Genomic DNA, 22,341 nt, shown 5'->3' on the forward strand with positions numbered 1-22,341 from the left:
CCCATAAACCATCTGTCGGTCTGCGCAGACTCAGTGGTAGTGAACACTTGCCCCACTCCCTCCTCCCTACTTTAATGCTAGCTAAGATGGTGGTTAGAGCGTAAATTGTCTCTACAATACCAAGAAAAGAAAGGGGCAAAACATCTTTATAGCCTTTTAATTACAACAGAACAACACATCTACGGTTATCTTATGTGACCGTTTGTAGAAATTTTGACATTTCAGATATATTGGCTCGCAGTCCCCGCCCAATTTGGTGTGACTCCCTTGGAGTGGATCGTAAGCTAAATACGGACAGGGTAAGTAACGCTAACGTTAGCCAGACTGCTAACTGGGCTAACCAGCTTCCCTTCTCCCTCAATAAACAGAGGACAGTTGTCTGTTACGATCTTACAGACTGATATCAGACTTTCCTCAAGCTTCTTGGAGCACTGTCCAGGTAATCTTGACGTCCTGAGGGCAATGTCAGTTGTTTACAGTGCCAAAAACTTGCTTCCAGTCCAACGTTAGCTTGCGTAGGCCGCGTCGGCAGCTTGGCTTCAGATCCCCGTACATTTTGATGATAATGTAGCATGCTAGCTACGTCGATGCTAGCGGTTAGCAAAAAGCAAGCTGTCAGTTAACGGTAACATGTAGGCGAAAACGTAACGTTGTGGTACACGATTTTCTAAACGTCTCACTCCAATATCAAGTAAATATTCACCCCTGTATGTTTTCGTTGTGTGTTTTAACTTGAAATTGCTCCTGGATACTTGCTATTAGTTAGACCGGCTTCTTTTACCAATTCGCGGCTAATGTTAGCTTAGCCTAACGTTAGTCGAATAACATCTGTCATAATGTACGATCCAGAAGAAGAGAAGCTAAAGTTACCAGCCTGGCTAACTAGGTGTTGTGGCTTCTGACACGATTTTAATAATCAGCTGATGTCTGCGAGTAAAGCAGCAAACTTGTGATATCCCCGTTCACGTTGATTAATTAGCCAAAAGCTGCCAAGTATGTGAAATGTTGGCATTTCTCTGTCATCCTTTAATTCAACTCTACCCTGTCGGGTTTTTGCCAATCTGGGTTTGTCACTGAGCTCGCCTGCTGGCAGCAGTGTTGTCACGTAGAAAGCAGGCTGGTGTTTAACTGCTAACAACAGTCGTCTCATCTGTAAATAAACGCACTTCGTTGTATTTCCCTTTAATGTCGATCATGAGTTAGTGTCTAGTACTGTCAACCACTGAAAGATGCCACAACATCCGCATTACCATTTAAACGTGATGACTGTTGTTTCTTGTTGTCTAAGACACACAGTCAGTTTCCTTTTAATAAGTCACACCTAGCTGGAACTAGCAATTAAGTCCTGCAATAGCTCAAACCTTCATGGAGGCTATAATGTCCAGCTTTTGATAAAACTGTTGCAGAGAGGCGTGACCTTATGACCTAATTTTTCAACATAATGAATGTAGTTTGGGACATCACAGTTTCCCAAAGCACAGGGTGACATCTTCAGATTGCTTGTTTAGTACGGGCAACAACCAATAACTCAAAGATATTAAGTTTACTGTCACCCAGGACTATGAAAGCCACCAAATATTAATATTTAAAAATGTAGACACCAGCAATTTTTTGACACGTTTTTTATAAAATAATTTAAGAGATCACCTGCCCTTCTCTGAAATTCATTGAGAACTGTTTGTGATATTTAATCTTTTTTCTCTGGTGTTAACAGAGTAGAAGAAACATTAGAAGCATCTTTGCATATGCCACAATGTGATTCAGCAGCACCACAAACTAGTCCCTAAGAGCACCGTAAACTTGAATAAACAGCTCTCTAAAAACGAAACATTATATCAGTGATTAAAGTGAGATGTGTTGTATTAGACTCCAGTAGTTTAACTTGGTGGTCCTAATAAGTCCTCTGTTTTCTTTGCTGCTGAACACGTAAAACTCTGCATGAAAGATATTTATGTAAATACATTATGGTGCACTGTTGGTGATATTGTGACCTTGACGATCAAAGTCAATTACAAAGGCTACACCATCCCGTCGTTAAGTATGTGTGCGGACAACAAGATAAGTTAGAAGAAAGAATTGTTTCTATATTTTCCAATCATTATTTTCAATCATGTCATGATGGAGCTCTAATACTTAGCCTTTGTTTGCTGTCTTAGCCTTGTGCTCTGTGACCAGCTTCAACACTCACCCTCGCCGTGCCGTAGGATGTCCCACAGCCCTGAAATGAAGGACGACCCCATGGAGTGTCCTCTGTGCATGGAGCCGCTGGAGATTGATGACGTCAACTTCTTCCCCTGCACCTGCGGCTATCAGATCTGCCGCTTCTGTTGGCACCGCATCCGCACAGACGAGAACGGCCTCTGCCCCGCCTGCAGAAAGGTGAGGAAATGATGAACACGATAACAGAGAAACTAATCACAACTCACAACAGAGGGGATGTGTGTGGGAAAACGGAGATGATTATGTTCAGTGTCCAAATGCTAATATAAGGTGGAGATACAACTTTGATCTCCCTTCTAATGTAGCTTATTAGTTAAAACATCAGTTCATCATCGTCATCATAGTTCACAGCCTCATCAGTTTGACTTGTGATGCCTGTCAAACTACCCTACTGACAGATAAAGGCCCCAGTGGTTTTTTTTTTACTGTCCTCTACAAAACCACATGATTAAAATAGAAGGATAGTGGTGGATATCAGAATGTAACTTGTGTGTTTGTTTAGCCGTACCCAGAGGACCCCGCTGTGTACAAGCCGCTGTCACAGGAGGAGATCCAAAGGATAAAGAACGAGAAGAAGCAGAAACAGAATGAGAAGAAGCAGAAGGTGACAGAAAACCGGAAGCATCTGGCCAGCGTCAGAGTGGTCCAGAGAAACCTGGTGTTTGTGGTGGGGCTCTCACAGCGACTCGCCGACCCGGAGGTGAGTATAGCGCCACCGCCAAAAAGCTCTGCGACTTTATTATTTTAGCTTGATGTAAACGAGGCTTTGACAGACTGAGGGCACCAGCAGCCAGATTTATCTTGGATTTTACTGCAGTGAAAATCATAAATACTTTGATAGGTAATGATTTTAATGCCCATTTAAAGGTCTCTCAGTGAAAGCTCCCCCTTAAGGCTCAAGTGTAAAGCTTGTGTATTATGTTTGTCACAGTTCACCAAAACTTTTCTTTTCTTTCCTGATGTGCTGACAGGTCCTAAAACGACCAGAGTATTTTGGGAGGTTTGGGAAAATCCATAAAGTGGTCATCAACAATAGCACATCTTACGCTGGTTCACAGGTGAGATGGATCAAATTTACAGGCTGTACTAACAGTTGACAAGTTTATACACATTAACAGAACTTCATCAAATGAGTGTTTCTAATAGAAGAACCACCTGTGTTTTAGTATTAGATTAGATATCTTGCTTTTTTAGTTGCATATTATTAATTTTTTTTTTTAACTTAACTTTTTCATCCCTCAAATTGACATAAATTAGATCCCAGGCATGAAAAGTTGACCGATTACACACACAAGCCATCAGTAATGGAGCAAATGGTTCATTGCAGCCCTGGAAAGACAGTGTAAATATAATTAAACTGCTACCAAAGATCTGTTTGACTTGTTATGTTTACTTTTATCTTCTGGTTTTTCAGGGGCCCAGTGCCAGCGCTTATGTCACTTACATCCGTTCTGAAGATGCTTTAAGAGCAATACAATGTGTAAACAATGTGGTTGTTGATGGCAGAACACTCAAGGTAAGAAATTAACAACAGTAATTTATTTAATCTATAATCTTATCGCTTTTACTTATATTTTAAGCGCTGCTCTTTTTCTGTCTCTCTCTTATAGGCTTCTTTAGGCACAACAAAGTACTGCAGTTACTTCCTTAAAAGTATGCAGTGTCCCAAACCTGATTGTATGTATCTACACGAGCTGGGGGATGAAGCGGCTAGCTTTACAAAAGAGGAGATGCAGGTAAAATAGCTGCTTCTCTTTCTGAAATGTGAACTGAATTTTTTTCCTCTTTGCTGCTTGTGTTGCTCGTGATGTATGTTTTGCATGTAGCGATTAAAAAGATTAACGTTGACTCATGCTGTGACATTTGTTTTTAGGCGGGTAAACATCAAGAGTATGAGCAGAAACTCCTTCAAGACCTCTATAAAATTAACCCTAGCTTTCTACAACCTCCAGCATGTGGAACAGAGAAGTCAAAGAGTAAATCCAACTCCACACAAAGGTTGTTTTTTTGTTTTTTTTAATATTCTTCCTCTTAATACTTCCACAGTGGGGTTTAATTATCATACTAAACTTGATTTTTCTCCTGCTTTGTAACAGAACCAATGGTAGCAATGGTAAGGATGGGTGGCCGACACTGTCAGGACACAACAAACTGGCCAACGGGCTTTCAGAGGACCGCAAGTCTCCTCCATTGCTAGACTATCTAGACCAAGAAGTTATTGCTTCAGATGGGCTAGAAACAGAGCTGGGTCCTGGTCAGCGTACTACCCTGTCCCCCTTCTCCTCTAATTGTGACAGTAACAGGTAATATAAATAACGTCTCGACAAAAGCACAAACGATTTCCTTTATATGCATGTGAAATTGTCACCTATGTGTCCACAGTCCCAGCGACAAACCTCCAGAGTCAATCGGAATGGTGAACGGCGAGACTTTACAACAGGTAGAACGACCTCAACTCGGTTTTACATCAGTTACATATAAATGCAGGTCAGTCAGGACTGAGAGGGACAATCTCACAACCGTCTGCGCCTCTCTCCTCTCTCTACTTCCAGATACCCACCAGTGACTCCCCCTCTCCTCCCCCGGGTTTAACCAAGCCCAGCCTGGTGGTGCCCATCAGCGTGTCAGACCTCACAGCCCGCTCACCCTTCGAGGGTGCGGCAGCTGAGTCGCAGTCGCTCTTTTCAGACAACAGTAACTTCAGACATCCTAACCCTCTCCCCGCTGGCCTGCCCCCCTTCCCCAGCTCCCCACGCGGCAGTTCTGACTGGCCCATGACCCCTGAACCACAGAGCCTCTTCACATCAGGTACAAAGGAGATTTAATCCAACATTTTCTAAGTCTTGATTGGTTGTGATTTTTGGCTCATTTTCAAACAGTGGGTTGATCTGCAGCTGCTTCATTTTAACTATTTGTTTCCATAATACTCCAGACATTAGCATTTTACCAGGTACATAATATTGACTGTACTAATGGTGTCTCATTAATTTAGGTATTTCTGCTGTTGCACTGGATAATGAACCTAAAAGCAAAAAGTTTTGAATTGTTGTGGACTAATCTATTAAGAGGACTGCCCTAGTCAACATAAAGCTGGATAGTCTTTTTTTTTTAATTTTCTTATGGCAAATTGTCACTGAATGGGTCATCTGTCATCATTGTGTTGACAAAGTGGGGTCCAAGAGTGATCACACTGAAAATCTCTAATTATAAAGTTACAAAGTACTTTACAGTGAAAGAAAAAACAAGCAATAAAAGCAAAGTTGATACAAGATAAGTTAAGTTAAAAGTAGGGGAAAATATGAAGTGTTTAAAGTCTGGAGGCTTTAGCTGCAAGCCAGCCGATCGACTCCTGACTTGAAACGGTCAAAGAAATTTTATGACTGGTCAACTAAACACTTTCTCACACCGAGGACCGCCCCAGTAACTCGTCTCTCCTCTTTCCTTGCAGACACAATACCAGTGTCCTCTTCCACAGACTGGCAGGCGGCCTTTGGCTTCGGCTCGTCCAGCAAACAGCAGGACGACGATCTGGGCTTCGATCCTTTCGACGTCACCCGCAAGGCCTTGGCCGACCTGATAGAGAAGGAGCTGTCGGTGCAGGATCAGAGCCCCTTGTCCCCAGGGCCCTTCTCCCTTGGGAGCAACCATGGCCCCAGCCTGCCCCCCAACCCCAACCCTGGCGCCTCTCACCACTTCCCCAGCGGCCTGCCACGCCTCCCCCAGCTCCACCACAGAGCCATCTACAGCTCGTTCAGTTTCCCCGGCAGCCAGAACAGCCAGGCCAGTCAGCAGCAGTCAGCCGCCAGACACCCCTGGATGGGCGTCCCCACACGAAATAACCTCACACACTTGAACCACTCAGCCAGTGCTGCCTCACACAGTAATTTCCTGGACCTGAATCTGCCCCCTCAGCACAACACAGGGCTGGGAGGGATCCCCATCTCAGGTACCAGACTCCTGGGTCACTGTGGCACCTATCTGTGTCCTGTGGGAGCAGTGCATGTTAAAATAGAGCTCAGATGTGTTACGTAATCATGTTATTTAATATCACATGATATGTGCGCTGCCACGTAGCATTGTGATGCTTGTTTTGATTAGCATTTATTGACCTTGCAGAGGAAGCAGAAGCTCTGGTGGATGCAGTTCTGCAGCCGACCTCTAGTCTGTGATCTGAGGAGCTGACACGTCTGTTTTCCTCTCCTCTCCCGCAGAAAACAGTGGCTCTATAGACGGCTTAAATGTGAAAGAGTGGCAGGACGGCCTGAGAGCTCTCCTGCCCAACATCAACATCAACTTCGGGGGCCTCCCAAACTCCTCTTCCTCTTCATCCTCCTCGTCCTCCAACAGTGTTAACCACATCGGTGGGCCGGCGGGGCCAGCAGGCATCTCACACAGCCTGAGCTGGGACGGCACAGCCAGTTGGATGGACCCTGCTATCATCACAGGTAGAAAGTAACTGAAATGATTTCACAGTTAGTGAGTAAACAAAAAATCAATCAACTGTTGGAGTCATTTAATAAGAGAAAATGCCATCTGCTGGTTGCAGCTGCTATTTTTTTATTATTATTGTAAACTGAATTATGGCTGCAACTACTTTCTTTTTCCTTTAATCTGCTGCTAAATTTCTTGATTAATCGCTTTGTCTATACACATGCAAGAAAATACTAAAATATGTCCATCACAATTTCCTGAAGCCCTTCAGGTTGTTTAATTTGGTCATTCAGCCCACTATAATACAACAAATTCTCACTGCGGAGAAACTGGAACCATCAAATGTTTGACATTTGTGAAAAATTACTTTTACAGTTATTCGGTTATTTAAAGTAATTTTCAGTTCATCAGCTTTCATCCGAATTTAATTTTGTGTTTTGGACGTCATCAGAACAAAATGTCGCTTTGGTCACTGGGCACAATTTTCTGAACATTATATTGACTTTTATAGAATAATTTCTAAAAGTCAACAAGTCAAAGAAACATTGTTAATAACTGCTGAATTATTTGTTCACAAGGATATTAAGAAGCTCGCAGAGTACGTTTTCTAGTAGTCAACAAAATACCAGAAATATGTTACAATAGAAAAAAAAGAATAATTTTTGATGCTCTTCTTCCTGCTGCATTACATAATGCTGAAAATGATTTAATTATTGATCAATCTGCCAATTATTTTCTCAATTAATTAATTAATCGCTTTGACAAGAAAGTGTCAGAAAATATAAAGATGTTCATCAAATTGTATTATTATTATTATTATTAGGTATTTTTCTTTTATATATTGGTTAAATAGTTTTTTCAACCAACAGTACAAAATACTAAAGATGTTAAATTGACAAAAATTAGACCAAAAAAACAGCAAATGCTCACATTTGAAAAGCTGGAATATTTACTTGAAAAATAGTTAAGACGTTTATGATTCAGTCACTTCAGCGTCAGTTATGACGATCTGATCAAGTTACATATTGATCACTGATCAGCTTTAATAGAGTTCTGACAATCACAGTTTAATAAGTCAACACACAAAGTAACTCCTGTACAGGACGGCCTGATGTGTTTGTATTTACTGCAGCATCGTCATATTGTAACGTTTCTCACTGGTCTCCCCTCTCGGCCCCGTCGCTCCTCAGGCATCCCGGCCTCAGCAGGAAACAGTTTAGACTGTCTCCAGGACGACAACCCGCCACACTGGCTCAAGTCCCTGCAGGCGCTCACAGAGATGGACGGCCCGGCCGGCTCAGCGGTGCCCACTCCCCAGCCCCTCCACAGCAGCCTCCTCGACACCCACCTCCCCCTCCACCACAGAGCCGCCGGCGGCTGGGCTCCCTACCTGCCCCCTCCCACAGCCAACCCCGCCAGCCAGTTCCACTCCCCTCCCCCAGGCTTCCAGACCGCCTTCAGACCCCCGGGACAGCCCGCCACAGAGCTGCTACAGAGTGCCGCTGTGGACCGTCACTGAACACAGACTACAGCAGACACCCATCCATTCCCCCACTACCACTTTATACCCACTCATCCTGTACCCGCTCCCCCCCCTCCCCCCTCCTCCCCCAACGCAATACACACGAATCTGCAGAGTATGAAAAATTATTAACAAAGTAACAAACATGCTTTCTTCTTTTTCTCTTCCTCCTTCCTTTTTGTCTATTCTGAAAGGCCTATTTGTTTTTGTTTTTGTTTGTGGCACACAAGTTACCATTACCCTTTGTCTGCTACCATCACCACTCCTTACATCTAGTTCTGGGCGTCATGCGGGATTCGTCGTGTAGCTCACTGTTACCGGAGATCACGAGGAGCAGTATAGCATCGAGCGCCCAGTGGTGACACAAGAGTTGACTCCACAAACTGGCGAAGAAACAAATAAGCTGAAGTGAGGTCTTTTTTAAAAGTAACTAATGATTAAGCATGAACAGCATTTGTGTTTTTGGAAGTTGAAGTCACGATTAGTTTTCGAGGAATGAAGCAAGCTGTGAATCTGCTCTTGAAGCTTTGCCCCAAAGACCCTCATCCTCCCCACTTTAACAGGAGACTGTGAAACGGTTAACCCTTACAGCTACGTCGAGAATAAGAGAGGCAGAAAGGGGGCTGACACTTAGCTTTTGTTTTTGAGAGTGGTTTTTAAAAAATGTTTAAAAAAAAAAAGAAGCTGAGATTTGGTTAGTAGAGAGTGAATGCAGATGACACAGGGGAGTTGAGGGCACAGGCTATGCATGGGCTCCCTGTTAGGTAGGGACACAGACGGCCTGCGTGAGAGGCCACTTGGCCCACATTCCCTTTAGCGGAGGGCAGCCGCTGGCCCCGTCCTGCTGGAGGGAAGTTTTTGCTGAACCTCTGTATCAGAGGATAGAGCACTGCCTAACCGTGGGGAGCCAGGGCTTTGGGAGACCGTGGCACACATCCTGAGCACTAGGGTTAGACTCTTACTCACAGTGCCACTGTGTGGTACCTACAGTAGCTAGCCCTAACATGGACAGCCACCGAGTAGATAGGACAATGACTAGACGGATGAGGAAATGTCAAAAATACTAACGAGGGTAGCAATAGGGTTAACGGGTCCCTTTGTTCGACCCACGAGGGCTTAAACGAGGCCTTAAAACGGACAGATGAGAGAAAGGAGTGATTGGGAGGGGAGTCTGCTGAAAAATATGCAATATTGTATGTGACTTCGGCAACTGTATGTGAGTGTGTGTCACAAAGGAAGGTGCTGCAAGACAAAACCAAGTACTGTAGTAGTGATTTTAAGGAGCTCTCAGCCTTTAGGATTTGAGATCGACCTCTCCGACCACCGCCTTTTTTCTTTTTGAAGTCTTAATTCTGATCCGTGATTTGCTCTCTCCTCTCTCTCTCTTTCTCCCTCTCTTACCCTCCTCACCCCCATCCCCACCCCTCCCTCCGTTTCCCTATTTAACAGTATTCACAAAAATGAACAAACTCATCCAGGAGAAACCAACACAGAGTCATACAATGGGTTTTAACATGATGTTGCGAGAAAAAAACAAAGCAAAAGTGAGGCGCTTAAGGAAGTGAACTGTCCTCTGCAGGTCTGGAAAAATGAACCTTAAATAAAACTGAAAACTCAGAGCTGGTGTTTGTCTGCTGTTGTGTTCTCAGCACCCTGATTCAAATAAGTGCACCGATAAATATTTAAACTTTCAAGTACTCAACACGACACTGCATGTAACTCCTCAGGAAGGTCACTAGTCTCTTGTTTGTCGTTCCAATGTCTTCCAGTAGGGGGCAGATCGCTTTCTGTCAGTGATGAAGCTCTGCAGTCAAACTTACACACAAGGTGACACAGGAGGACTCTGATACCACACTTTGTCACACACACCATGTTTTATCCCACTAAATAAGATTTTCAACGGATCAAAGTATTTGTTAGATATATCCAGTGGTTAAAAACAACTATGATGGAGATAAAGATTGAAGTACTAACACATATTTCAGAGCCTTATGTTTGTCTTTGTCAGTATAGTTGCACTGCTGGGAGCAGAGCATGCGTATATATTGCAGCCTCTCAGTTTGCACCTCTGCACTCAGCCAGTGCAGCAGCAGATACCTGCAGCAGAGACATTTTTCTTTTTGTCCTGTAGGACTCCTGACAGACACAAGGAGGAGCACAGTCGATACTCATAAACTGGCTTCATTATTTCTACACTTAGATATCTCAATCAGGTGCTTTTTATAATGTAGCAGACGTGGGACTGACACCAGACACATTATTTAACATTTTGGTCCATAGTTAGTTCTGGTTATGGCTGCAATTAAAGATTACTTTCATTATCAATTAATCTGCAAGTCATTTATTTTGATTAATCTGTGAATTATTTAGGCTGGGGATTTTCAAAGTCAAAGGGTTTTAGGGGACGTAAACAGGAAGTTTAATGTTGCCATGGAGTCAGATGGTTTGCAGTTTTAACAAGATGAGATCTGATTTATTTTATTGGCACCATTAAAAGCAAACCTAATTAGCTACAGGCAAGTCCTGTTAATGTAGAGGTACAAACGACTACCACTAGATTACTGTGATAATGAAGAAAATTGAAAAAAAGTCCTGCATCTTCTTATGTTAACTGACCAAAGCGATTATCCGATTATCAAAGTAGTCTGCGGTCATTTTTCTGTCGACCGACTAATCAGTTGTTGATAGTTTCAGCTCTAGTCGGGGTGTAACTGGACCCGTGGGTGCAGCAGCACCCTCTGGTCTCATAGTCCAGGTGCTGAGGAGGCACCAGCAGAGGAAGGTGAGTGTGTGGTTAACACAGTGACAGTGAGTCAGCAGCAACGCGGAGAGGGAGAAAGCTCTGCTGAGAGTGTTACCGGACCAACACACGCTCATGCGAACACAACGCTGAAACACAGTGGAGGGATCTTTGTGATGATGCATATCTGACATATTCCAGAACAGCTTGTTTTTTTTACTCCCCACAGCCACAGAAAAATAACCAGTTTGAGCCTTTTTTCTGCTCCAGAGGGGAAAAAACTGGCACAGAATTTGCCTGAAAGCATGACGGACTTAATTATTAAGTGCTCTGTGACAGACAGTGTTGCCTAAAACGAATGATTAGTTTATTGATTTGCTTGCTGTGCTGAAACTGCATATTCATGCTCATTATCATGAGGGGAAGGGGAGGACTGGGGAGTGAATGATGAAGCAAAAGAGGTTAGAGGTATTTCTTAGAGATGAATCACCTTTTAGTTGCATATTTCAAAACCTGAGTCAAACACTGGCAGTAAATTATTCAATTTTAAAGCACCAGAATTGGGATTTTTTTTTTTTTTTTTTCACAGCGAATAGGTGAATCTGTGACTTTAATTCCTGGCTGTAAATGTCTTAACTGAAGTATGCTGAGTGTTTGGATTTAATGTCGACAAACAGCATTTAAGTATGGTCAGGTGTTCCTTCAGGACAAGCAGAAAAAGCCCTGATTTTTCACTCTCTTTTCCTCAGAGCTGTCCTCTGCGGGGGTTCAGGCTGTTAAACTGCTGAAATCTCGCTTTCCTTAAGCACTGCAGCTATGAGGGCATGTGGAGAGGGCACAGTAGCTGCAGTGGCTGCCGTCAGGAGGAAGCTGTAAACTGTACTGAGAGGTGTGTATAGATTATGAGAGCACACACACAAGGACGCAGGCGCAAGGCCCCTAGAGACACAAAACATCCAAAACCATTCATTTATAGCCATTTTGTCTCTTTCAGTGACATTTGGTACGTGAGCCTGAACCCCCAGGTGCTGCACCTAAATGTCATTATACTAAATACTGCAGCAAATGACACAAAATATTGTACATATTATCTTGAAAGCTTGAGATGCTTTCCTAGAGAAAAGTTTATATTTTCTGACAGACTGATCAGGATCAGGACCAACGAGTCGAAAACAGGCACACAGACTGAAAAGCTGAGACGCCGATAGGCTGCTCACTGTTAAAGGCCCAGCGCCGCCCATCGGCTACTGAGACGCCAAAGTGGAAAGTTGGGAAATGCTCAACCTCGTGCAAATCATGATCTCTTTGCAACAGACCCACAGAGCTACACGTTTATGAGGCCAGAGAGTTTCTACTAGCTGGTACCAGTGTGGGTGAACTGTGGGTGAAAAGGGGGCATGGGTGGGTGTGTGTTAGAGCGGGACTCCCTTGTGATTGGCTAGTTGCCTCCACAGTGACCTGTCAATCAGTTAGAAATTAAAAAGACAAATATATCTGATTGACAGGAGCTGTAACACTGTTTACAGAAAAAAGTTGGTATTTTGTTTTCAGCTCATAAAGTTGAGGTGTAACGCCTGGTGTCGCCTAAAACTGTTTTAAAATTGTATTTTAAAATTGTTCAGCGTTCTGTTTTAGTAAAAGACACTCCAAGGAGTTGGCTGTTCATTTTTTGCTAAGTACATTTTGTTTTGAGCCTATTTTTAACCAGACAAAATTAAAAAGTGAATTACGGATGCAGCTAGCCAACCAAGCTAGCTCCACCCTCTCATCCCATAATGATCACTAGTGGGTTCAAAAAACCAAGATGGTAAACTCAGGCATGCTAACATGCTCACAGTGACAATGCTAACTTGGTGATTGTGAGCTGGTACAATGATAACCTGCTTATTTTAGAGTTTTCTAATTAGCACAAAACACAAAGTTCAGCTGAGCCTAATGGGAATGTCATCAGTGTTTCAGGTGTTTGGTCAAAAACTGAAGTAGAGAAGTGACGGGATGATCAAAATTATTAGAGTTTATCCTGAGATGAACAGAAAATGTCTCCACCAAGTGTTAGGAAACACATCCAGTAGCTGTCAAGACGTTTCACTTAAAACCACAGATGGCAACCTCATGGTGGCGCTAGACGGAAAAGTCAGAGGATCGCAAAATTCGATAGGATTCATCTTCTGGTGACCTTGAATCTCTATGAAAAAGAGGTAACGTCTGCTCACTTGCTAAATGTCACAAAAACGTTTTTTTTATTACTGATAGTCCTATTTGGATCTTCATCTGGTCGACATCCACGTAGGATCAAATCACTGGCAGAAACAAAAAAACATTTTTGCAGCATAGAGCGAGTGCGCAGGTGTTTTTCATTGACGCGGCCTTCCACCTACGTCATGTGTGTATATTTACTCTCCTTCAAACCATGACTGTCTACAAATTTAGTCCATCCAGTAATTGTTGATATGTTTTATCTGGACCAAAGTGGTAGTAGACCCACTGTGATCTGTACGTCTGTTTTTCTGTATTTTACCCAAACTGACAGACGGTTTTCAGGCGTATCCGCCATCCAACTTCAAACCCTCATGTGTGACACTGGGGCTATGTGGTTTTCATATGACAACATTATGGCAGTCGATGATATATATACATATAATATCCTGGCCCTGGTCTGGCTGCCTGCCTGCATGGGAAACCTGCAGGGACGGCTCTCAGCAGAAAGCACTCTCTCCATTTGTCAGCCTTTGACAGGCTCTCTCACCAGTGGAGCCGCCTGCGCTGCAAAAAATGACTATTTTGACAAGTTATGTGGCCTCATACTAAGAAATTAAAACTACAGCTGAGACAATTAGTCAATGAAGTCATTAGCTGCAACTATTTGGGTAATTATTTAAGTAATTTCTCAAGCAAAAAAATGCAATTATTCTGTGGTCTCAGCTTCAATGGTGTGAGAATGTATCGCTGTCCTCTGTTTTATTCCCTGTAAATTGAATATCTTTGGATTTTGGGCTGTTTACGACATCTGAAGACATCAACCTGAGTCCTGGGATATTGCGAGGGACATTTTTCAGTCCTCTAAAGTTTTATAGACCAAATTATTGATCAATAAAATCAAGAAAATAATTATCAGGTGAATCAATAATGAAAAAAAACATATAAGTGAAGATGGTTGTAGCTTTAATTAACACATTTAAAATCATAATTGAGAATTGCCAGTAGAACCAAATAATTCAACTTCAGGGCTTTTCATTTACATTTTCATGAGACAAGAAGTAGAAAGTAGAAAAAAGAAACACAGAAAAAGGCAAACACTGTCAAACTGACACTCCACCTTATTGGCACCTTCTTCTTCTTCCTTCCCATAAAGTAATATTTAGAGACTCAGGCTGAATGACGCAGTAAGATGGATATTTTTTGCAGTGGGCTCAACTCTCGACTGACCCACATGAGCCTTTACTGTAAATTCCACCAGCAGTCCAGTTAATGTGTCCTGGCCAGGAAAACTGACATGCTTCTCCATCATCATACAAAATGTAATGGCCCTGTTGTATGTATGGGGTCTGTATGTAGTGCAGCGTGGACCGTGCTTTTTGTTCAACAACAACATCGTCTCCGTGCTTAACCCCAAGAAAAAGACACACAAGGCGCATGCATGCTTTATTTTCCTCTGGATGACACAGCAGCTACTTATGAGTCATCAATACTCAACCCGAACATCAAAATGCAACAACGCAAGTTTTCAAAAGACCAAGAGTGTAGTAGTATGAAGTAGGTAGGTGAGATGTCCAGTTAAATAAATGAGCCTGGGCTATGAGGGTAGGGATGATAGTGGAGGAACCTTGGCCTAGTGACTGGATATATTTAAAGGGCTAGTTTGACATTTTGGGAAGCATGTTTTGCTGAGAGATCATAAGATCCATACCACTCTCACATCTGTATGGTAAATATAATCCTTGGACTCAGCCGCTGGTTAGCTTAGTTTAGCTTGATCGGAGAGCTCACAGAGAGCTCGCAGCTGCCCCGCCAACCCCTGAAAGATATGAAGCAGGATGAATATCTGGTCGGTCCAGGGAAGAGTCACTGCAGGTCATCGCAACTACTTGGACTGCTTGTCCACTTTGGAATTAAAGAAACCCTGTCCAGCTCGTGGCATCGCACCATGTCCTGTGCCACTTCTCACACGTGTTTTTGGTTTGGTGACCAGACAGAGTCGTCGCGGATTCTTCCTGGTGAAAGATTTTGTAAAATGTGACCTCATGTCGCTGATCAGTCATTTGGTGTGAACAACTTCAAGATTCCTGATACAAGACCGAAAGTTGTGTAGTGTGAACAATACAGTGATCTGTGTATGTGTGTACGTGCGAAGCCATAAGGTGTAAAAATGTATTATTTCTAACAACATTTCGATCCTAATTTAATCCAATTAAGATCGAAACATTGACAGAAATAATACATTTTTGTGGCCTTGAACCTACGTTACGTGCGTATAATTACTCTCTTTAAACATCAGGGTGTCATAAGCTAACCAGCTGCACACATGAGAGCAGTATATCTCTCAAAGTATTCCTTTAACTACGTTTCCCACAGGTAACCCTGAAGGTATCGCCTACTCAACACCCTGTCCAGCATCACTGTGACCTAGCATGCACAGTGGTGTGTACCTCAGCACAGCCCTCGTGCTTCATGGTGATATGCTTTTGTGGTTTTGTATTTGCCAGCCTCCTTGAGCGCTGTGCGGTGATGTAATTGAAGCAGGAAGGTCACAGCAACGGTTTCGTTGATGTTAAGTTTTGAGTTTTCTCCCCCAGACAAGCACGCTGACACTGCACACTGGGCAGGAGGAGCATGTAAACTGAGATCCACATCTCCTGATACCACAAGGACATTTCCAGACCGGGAGCATTGATGACAGATTTTACCTCGGCTGGATAGATTTGATTGGAAGGAAAATGTCCATGCTAACAAACAATTCAGTGGCAGTGCTTAAATAACTAACTCAACTAACTCAATCTACTGGTCCCCAGGGGATGAATCCTATAGTCTTTGTTGATCCCCTGACCTTTCCTCTGGTGCCACCAGCAGGTTGATATTTGTGTTTTTCAGTGAAGTATCTCACAATTAGAAGCCGTGACATTTGGTTGAGACATTTATGTTTCCATCGGGATAAATTGTAACAACTTTGGCGATTACCAAACCTTTAATTGAGCGCCATCATCGGTTCAAAATTTCAGTTTGTCCAATACTTTGGTTTGTGGCCAAATACCTGCAAAACTAATGGCATTTCCATCAGCGTCTTCTGTACTTTAGTGCTAATTAGCAAATGTTAGGATGCTGCTGCTCTAAACTACGACGGCAAACACAGTAAACAATATACCTGGTAAACATCAGCATGCTGACTTTGCCTTTCTGAGCCTGCTGATGTTAGCGTTTAGCACCAATATGTTGAAGTACAGCCTCACACAGCCACTAACATAACTATAGACTCTTGTTACAGCACTGTTTCCTTTAATGGATGGTCGGATGAATAGACTAGAATAGGCTGATCAGTTTATAGATTGCTTTATGGAGGGATGGTGGACAAATAGACATATTGATGTTTGTTTATAGAGAATGCACTCCGTCATGCATCATCCCTAGAATAGAGGTGCTGGTAGACTCTACACTATGCGATGCGTGAGTGTGTCATACGTCAATGGGAATTGGATAAAGTGATGAAAAAGATCAGTGGGTAATTCATGCTGAACTCATTCCTTCTGCTAGTACAGCCACCACCTTCACTAGACTGTATCATTTCTTCCGTATCACTAAAGTGATGTACGGCTGTCAGTGGCCCGAGGTAAAGAGGCACATTTAACTGGCCTGAGTTTCACAGAGACCATTTGTGGACTTCCACAAGGACGAGGAAATTATGGACGTGCCCTTAATTATTAAACAAGTGTGTCAGCAGCCCGGCTGATGGAGGTAATGCAGAGAGGAAGTGGGCCAGAGAGAGGGCCTCGGGGATCGGGGGATAAGAGAGGCTGGTGGGCTTGGACCTGGGGGTGGGGTGGTGTTAGGCCCAAGGGCTTTGGCGCAAGCATGGGAGATCCAATAATGCTGTCAAAGCTATTTTGCACATTGTTAACTGTCCGAACCTACAGAAGATGAGGCTGTTAGAGGTGGACTACTGTGCAGAGGCATCTTGGCGATTTGGTTTTACACAGCGATAAAGAGAACAGCAGAGGACAGTTGTGATTTGATATAGAGTAATCATATGATACTGTGCATGCACAGCTGATTAGGCCATAATGAAAAGGCCCTTGAGAAACTTTTTGGATGACGTCAACAGGAACGGCATGGCATTTTTGTACAAGGGATATGGGATGAGTGTCTGTCTTCCAAGAAATCGATCGGGGACTATCAAGTGAGCCAGAGGCCTGACTCAGGCAAATCGGCTATCCGTTATGTGAGTGAGAGAGTGTGTGTGTGAGAAACAGAATGAAAGACAGAGGCAGAGAGGGGATGGGCACGTGCGGCCACAGTACATTTGCACACAAGCCAGGCTGTAAGCACTCGTTCCTCGATAACACAGCTGACGAACAACTTTTCATTCAAGGAGATGTGCTCAGGCTATTGTAAGATAGAGCAGGGGGGCGTTAAGCATGATGAAGGCCTCCCGCACCACTGACCGACAGCACCTCAATTAGTCCAACACACTGATCAGGGATTATCAAGACAGTGGCTTAAGTGGCACAGTTTCAATTACATCCTTCTCATTTGCATGTGGAGGCTGACACCTGAGTGCATGTGTTGACCTGATCCATGGGGAAGAAAATAAAGTCAGCTTTCTGAATCTTTCTGGTGATATTCTGTATTTTTCTATTAGTCAACAAATCCATGACAAAATAATCAAAACCCAACAATGAAGTGATCAAAGGTGTATAAGTCCCATTCCTCTGTGCAACAGACCATCATTCATGTCCAAAAAAACAAATCAGTGAGCCGCATTGTTGCACTGGGTGATATGTGGCTTTATTATCATGAATATGGACGCTGTAGTTAATTTTGAGCTGCATACACCATGGCTACATTGAATATATAAAATAAGATAAGATAACATAGTAACGTAACGTAACATGGTATGGTATGTTATGTAACGTAACACACCATAAGGACTGAAATGAATACAGATGAGTCTTAAAAGTGAAAGTAAATATACATAATACGAAGGATATCAAATTAAAATAAGAACAGGATACAAAATAGGAACAAGAGCATTTGGAGACAAGAAAAGTGATTTTGGCAAGATTAATAGCAGCAGAGTCAACAGGTCAATGTAAACAGTGTTCACCAGACTAATATATGATATGATGAAGTAATTGTCCTTCATCTGTTCGTCTGTGTTCATATGATAGAATCTGATGCAAAAGTCAATATGAACATATTGTAGTATAATATTGTACATGATGATGTAGTGAGAAATGTGAGATATGAGTATAAGGTCAAATGTAATAATATAGTTCAAATAATGTAGAGCAATGTAACGTAGTATATGTAGATAGTACAGAAAATAGTCCCTGACGAAAGAACAATTTATGGTTAAAGGAACGTTTGCTAAAAATCACAGTGTCCAGCTGTTTTAGGAAATTATTCAGCCTTTTATAAAAATGAAGCTACATGTTTGTGGCTCATTTAAAGATTTACTTCTTCAGCTGGGACCAGCGGGCCTGTGGCTGGCTGCCACAGACCTACTGAGAGATGAAGTAACACATTTTTAGCCTGTGGTCCTTTTGTGGAGAAATTGTCAACAATGAGAAAAATACAGAATATCACCAAACGTACAGTGGGACAGTTCTAACATTATTCAAACACAAAAAACTTTATTTTAAATTCTTGTGGAGTTTCCAGAGACATCGAACATGTCGGGCTGAGATAATGCAGCTTTCATTATGAGCTAAAACAATCTAACACAGTTTATATGCTAGTATCAGCCAGGGTGGAAATATGAACCTTTAAGCTTCAAAATTACGACATAATTGCAATATACTGCATAACAAAGCAGCATCAGCTGTTTTTACAGCTGCAATGCTCTTTCTGTTTTCTGGGGGGGGGGGATTTGGCTGGCTCAGTTTTGGTGTCCAATTCCTGAGGGAAATATGTGGCTGCTTAGCTGCTAAATGTTCCACCATGTTCACCACCAACAGCTGGCTGGTGCTGCTGCTGCTGGGCATCGGGCTGATTAGAGCGCTGAGACTTGAACCAAAATATTGAAGTTTAAACCAAAACGACGAGCTGAAAGATGCTAAAATGCTTCCGCATAGTGAGGTGATAATTCTCTGTGACTTTCTTACTGCAAGCAACATCTTTCACATTACACATAATCAATTCTTCCATTGCTGACATGAAAATATTGATTAGTGTAGCTTTAAAAAAAGATCTGCACTCACTTCAATCGTGATCATGGGAAAAGTAAACATGACCAGGTAGGCCGTTTTGTGACCATCATGGTGGGATCTTTGAAGCACTGTGTGTGTGCTTGTTCGTAAGTCACAACAAGAGAGAGAAAACTAAGAAAAGCAGGTGTGATATCCTCTGCTATGACTGAGCTCCTCTTCTGCATGATGCTCTGTGTTATTACAGTCCAGTGGAGCCTCACAGCACTCAGGAGAGAGAGAGAGAGAGAGAGAGAGACAAAGACAGACAGGCAGAGAGAGAGAGTACGTGTGTGTGCAGGAAGAGTGGGACCGGCGCCAGCTCACCCCACCCTTACTGCTGCTGCCTGCAGAGTGAGGAGTGCTGCATTTCCTGAGGGCAATGCAGAGGACAAGGAAGAGGAGGCTCACTTCTGTTAAGGTCACCATACAGCAAACACATAGCCGGGCTGCAGACACAAGAGAGCCTGCGGCAGACAGAGACACTGAGAGGGACAGAGAGAGAGACACAGATGGACGAATGGAGAGGGAGAAAGAGACAGATGAGCTGCAGCATTCAGCGTGATGCCTCCCCTCTGCTGTCCAGTGTTCTCCACAAGCATTCAGCTTCGCGCCATCAGAGGACAGAAGTGGGAATGAATCATTTTCACGGCTCAAGAACTGCGCCCACGTATTTCAGTCTCATTGCCTGATTGTCCTTTGACTGTTTTGGGGCTGAATGTGTTTGTTTGTTCACTGTTTTAGGGTCACTGCCCTCACCAGCTGCATGTATTTAGAATAAAAGGACCTCTTCATCATGAGGTTTTATCCGACGTGTTGTCAAAATCACACTCCTAAAAACGAGATGTTTTAGAGTATGCTTAAAAGGGTTATACGCTAAGTAGATGGATGGTAAAACCTAAACTCAATATCACAAATATTAACTGTTTTCAGTTCATATTGTAGTTATTCTTTCAAGCGAAAATAGCAAATATTCTCTTGTATCTGTTTCTCAAATGTGAAGATTTACTTTCTTTTTCATTTTATGTGATGTTATAAAGAATATCTTTATGGTTTTAGACTCTTGGTCAGATAAAATAAGAAGTTTAAAGACGTCATCTTGGGCTTTAGGAAGTTTTGATGGCCACTTTTCACTTTTCTTATGTAATCTTTTGATTGTTAGTCGCAGCTCTAATGATGTTATAATTCCACGCTCAGCACATGCACAACACCTCAGAGTCTCACTCGAGCGGTTGAAGCTTGTCTCCGTGTGTTCGGGCAGACGCAGAGAGTGAGGGGGAGCTCTTCGAGCCCTTGAGGTGTGTAACAACTTGCCGGGAACGACAGAGGTTGGCGGGCCTCTCCTGGGAGAGGAGGATTAGTGTGGAACCATTACCTTAGTCCCATGAATCACTGCTAATGGCTTCAATGAGAGGCTACTGTAGTACAGGGGTAGGACACATTTAGATTGGGATCTTCGAGCTCTGTAACGGTGCACACTGCAGCATATTTCTCCTGTTAGCGCAGTGCAGAAAGGGCTGTGACAACTTAGTGTACAAGATGGTTTTATTTATGTAGCTTCTTGTGCGCCGCCTTAGTGCAGATATACACCCCCATCCCGAGCCGAAATGAGCATACACCAGCAGATCCTTAAAAATTTATTGAAGTTAATGTAAGGTGAACTCATAAGTGATATAAGAAAAAAAAATAACCCTTGCATAGATCACAGACCATGCCTTTGTCATCATCTGACAAACTGAACACATTGTAGCATAATCCTTGTTAAACACAAACATGACAATGACGGCTGGATTAGATAAAACAATTAGAGTTTGGTTTGCTTGTGGATGAAAAGAAGAGCAGAAGAGTTCAACAGTCCTTTTGCACTTCGCCCCAAAACGGCTCTACCAGCGATTAAATGTGCATTTCTGACAGAAAAGACAAACTCATAGCCATCAGTCACACTTCTAACACAAACAAGATCTTCTCATCACCTATGGCGAGTGAGGTACACAACATCTCGACCTGTTCAGTGCCTCCTCAGCAGGCAGAAAGCAGTCCTCTATCAAGACCTTTAGTAAACAAGAATGCCTTAAAACCAATGTGGTACAGAGGAGGGTGTGTGGCACAGGCCCTGCTTAGACATGATGGGCATGTTTCCCACGACACAGTATCACTACAGTCTAGACTGAGATAAGAACGGGCAGAATGTCACTTAAAAGAGCATTTCAGTCCTAGAATAGAGATAAAGTTTGAGAAACTAGCCCTTTATGTCCTTGCTCACATTCAGAGCCTAGCAAGCACAACCTGGAAATCACACACAGACGCTGAGAACGGCTCGGCTGCCCAACGCCGTCTTAGTGATGAGGTCAGCAGAGGACACGTTTCACGACAACTTCTGAACAGGGCCTTACAGGAAGCCTTGGTGCAGATGAAAGCAAGGGTTTCTTTTTTAAAATGATGCAACTGTATTATAGTTGATCCACAGTTTGAAAGGCAAAACTCATGCAGTCTTCCATCGACCATGCAGTTTTTTGTGATTAGTAGGTTTCTGTAGAGATACATTATAGCAGTAGGTTCAGCAGTGGAGACTGGAAAAATGTGAACATGGTGTTTTGAATGACTTCTGTTTTTTTTTTTTTTTTTTGTTGAAACCAAAAAGACAAACCATATGTTTTTTGTTTTTTTTTATATATATATATATAATAGTACACTTCTTTTCCATATCATTTAGTGTATAGAATTGATCATAATACAGTAGATTTATTATCATGGCTTGTCTTTGATATTCCAGTATATGGCATGTTCTTCCTAAATCGGTCATGTTACAGTGCCACCAAAATAAAAAATACACACTAAACTTGTTTTTCATAGGTAATTGCAGTATATAGTGGTTACTTTTCTCTATCTTATTGTAGCTAAATTGCATTTTGTTCTCATGACATTTCATGTTTTTTCAGTATAGTTTAATTAGGTTAATGTCGTCATTTTTTTTTTAGATCTTCTCACTGGTGTTTGTTTGCAGAAGCATAACATCTAACAGTAAGCTAAAC

At 42.6% G+C, this 22,341-nt stretch overlaps 1 protein-coding gene across 2 annotated transcripts; it reads left to right on the forward strand.

Moving 5' to 3' along the window:
* The first annotated feature begins 85 nt into the window (after positions 1-85).
* Positions 86-9,792, forward strand: cnot4a (CCR4-NOT transcription complex, subunit 4a). 2 transcript variants are annotated; one of them, XM_070830781.1, is made up of 13 exons: positions 86-299; positions 2,157-2,379; positions 2,723-2,920; positions 3,192-3,278; positions 3,635-3,736; positions 3,831-3,956; positions 4,094-4,218; positions 4,317-4,523; positions 4,603-4,660; positions 4,773-5,028; positions 5,669-6,166; positions 6,432-6,665; positions 7,842-9,792. In XM_070830781.1, exons 2-13 carry the CDS (start codon positions 2,206-2,208, stop codon positions 8,168-8,170), a joined length of 2,394 nt encoding a protein of 797 aa, XP_070686882.1. In that variant the 5' UTR covers positions 86-299; positions 2,157-2,205; the 3' UTR covers positions 8,171-9,792. The 2 variants fall into 2 exon arrangements, with proteins under 2 accessions (XP_070686882.1, XP_070686883.1); XM_070830782.1 differs by having other exon boundaries at positions 4,603-4,654; positions 4,770-5,028.
* Positions 9,793-22,341: the final 12,549 nt, after the last annotated feature.

The sequence above is a fragment of the Pempheris klunzingeri genome, chromosome 5 (assembly GCF_042242105.1).
Source record: "Pempheris klunzingeri isolate RE-2024b chromosome 5, fPemKlu1.hap1, whole genome shotgun sequence".
NCBI classification, from domain to species: Eukaryota; Metazoa; Chordata; class Actinopteri; order Acropomatiformes; family Pempheridae; genus Pempheris; species Pempheris klunzingeri.

Bases quoted from the DNA above. Each gene is read 5' to 3' on its own strand.
- cnot4a (XM_070830781.1), top strand. From the start codon at position 2,206: ATGTCCCACAGCCCTGAAATGAAGGACGACCCCATGGAGTGTCCTCTG. The intron at 5,029-5,668 runs GTACAAAGGAGA...CTTTCCTTGCAG, and splicing joins ACAGAGCCTCTTCACATCAG to ACACAATACCAGTGTCCTCT. The intron at 6,167-6,431 runs GTACCAGACTCC...CCTCTCCCGCAG, and splicing joins GGGAGGGATCCCCATCTCAG to AAAACAGTGGCTCTATAGAC.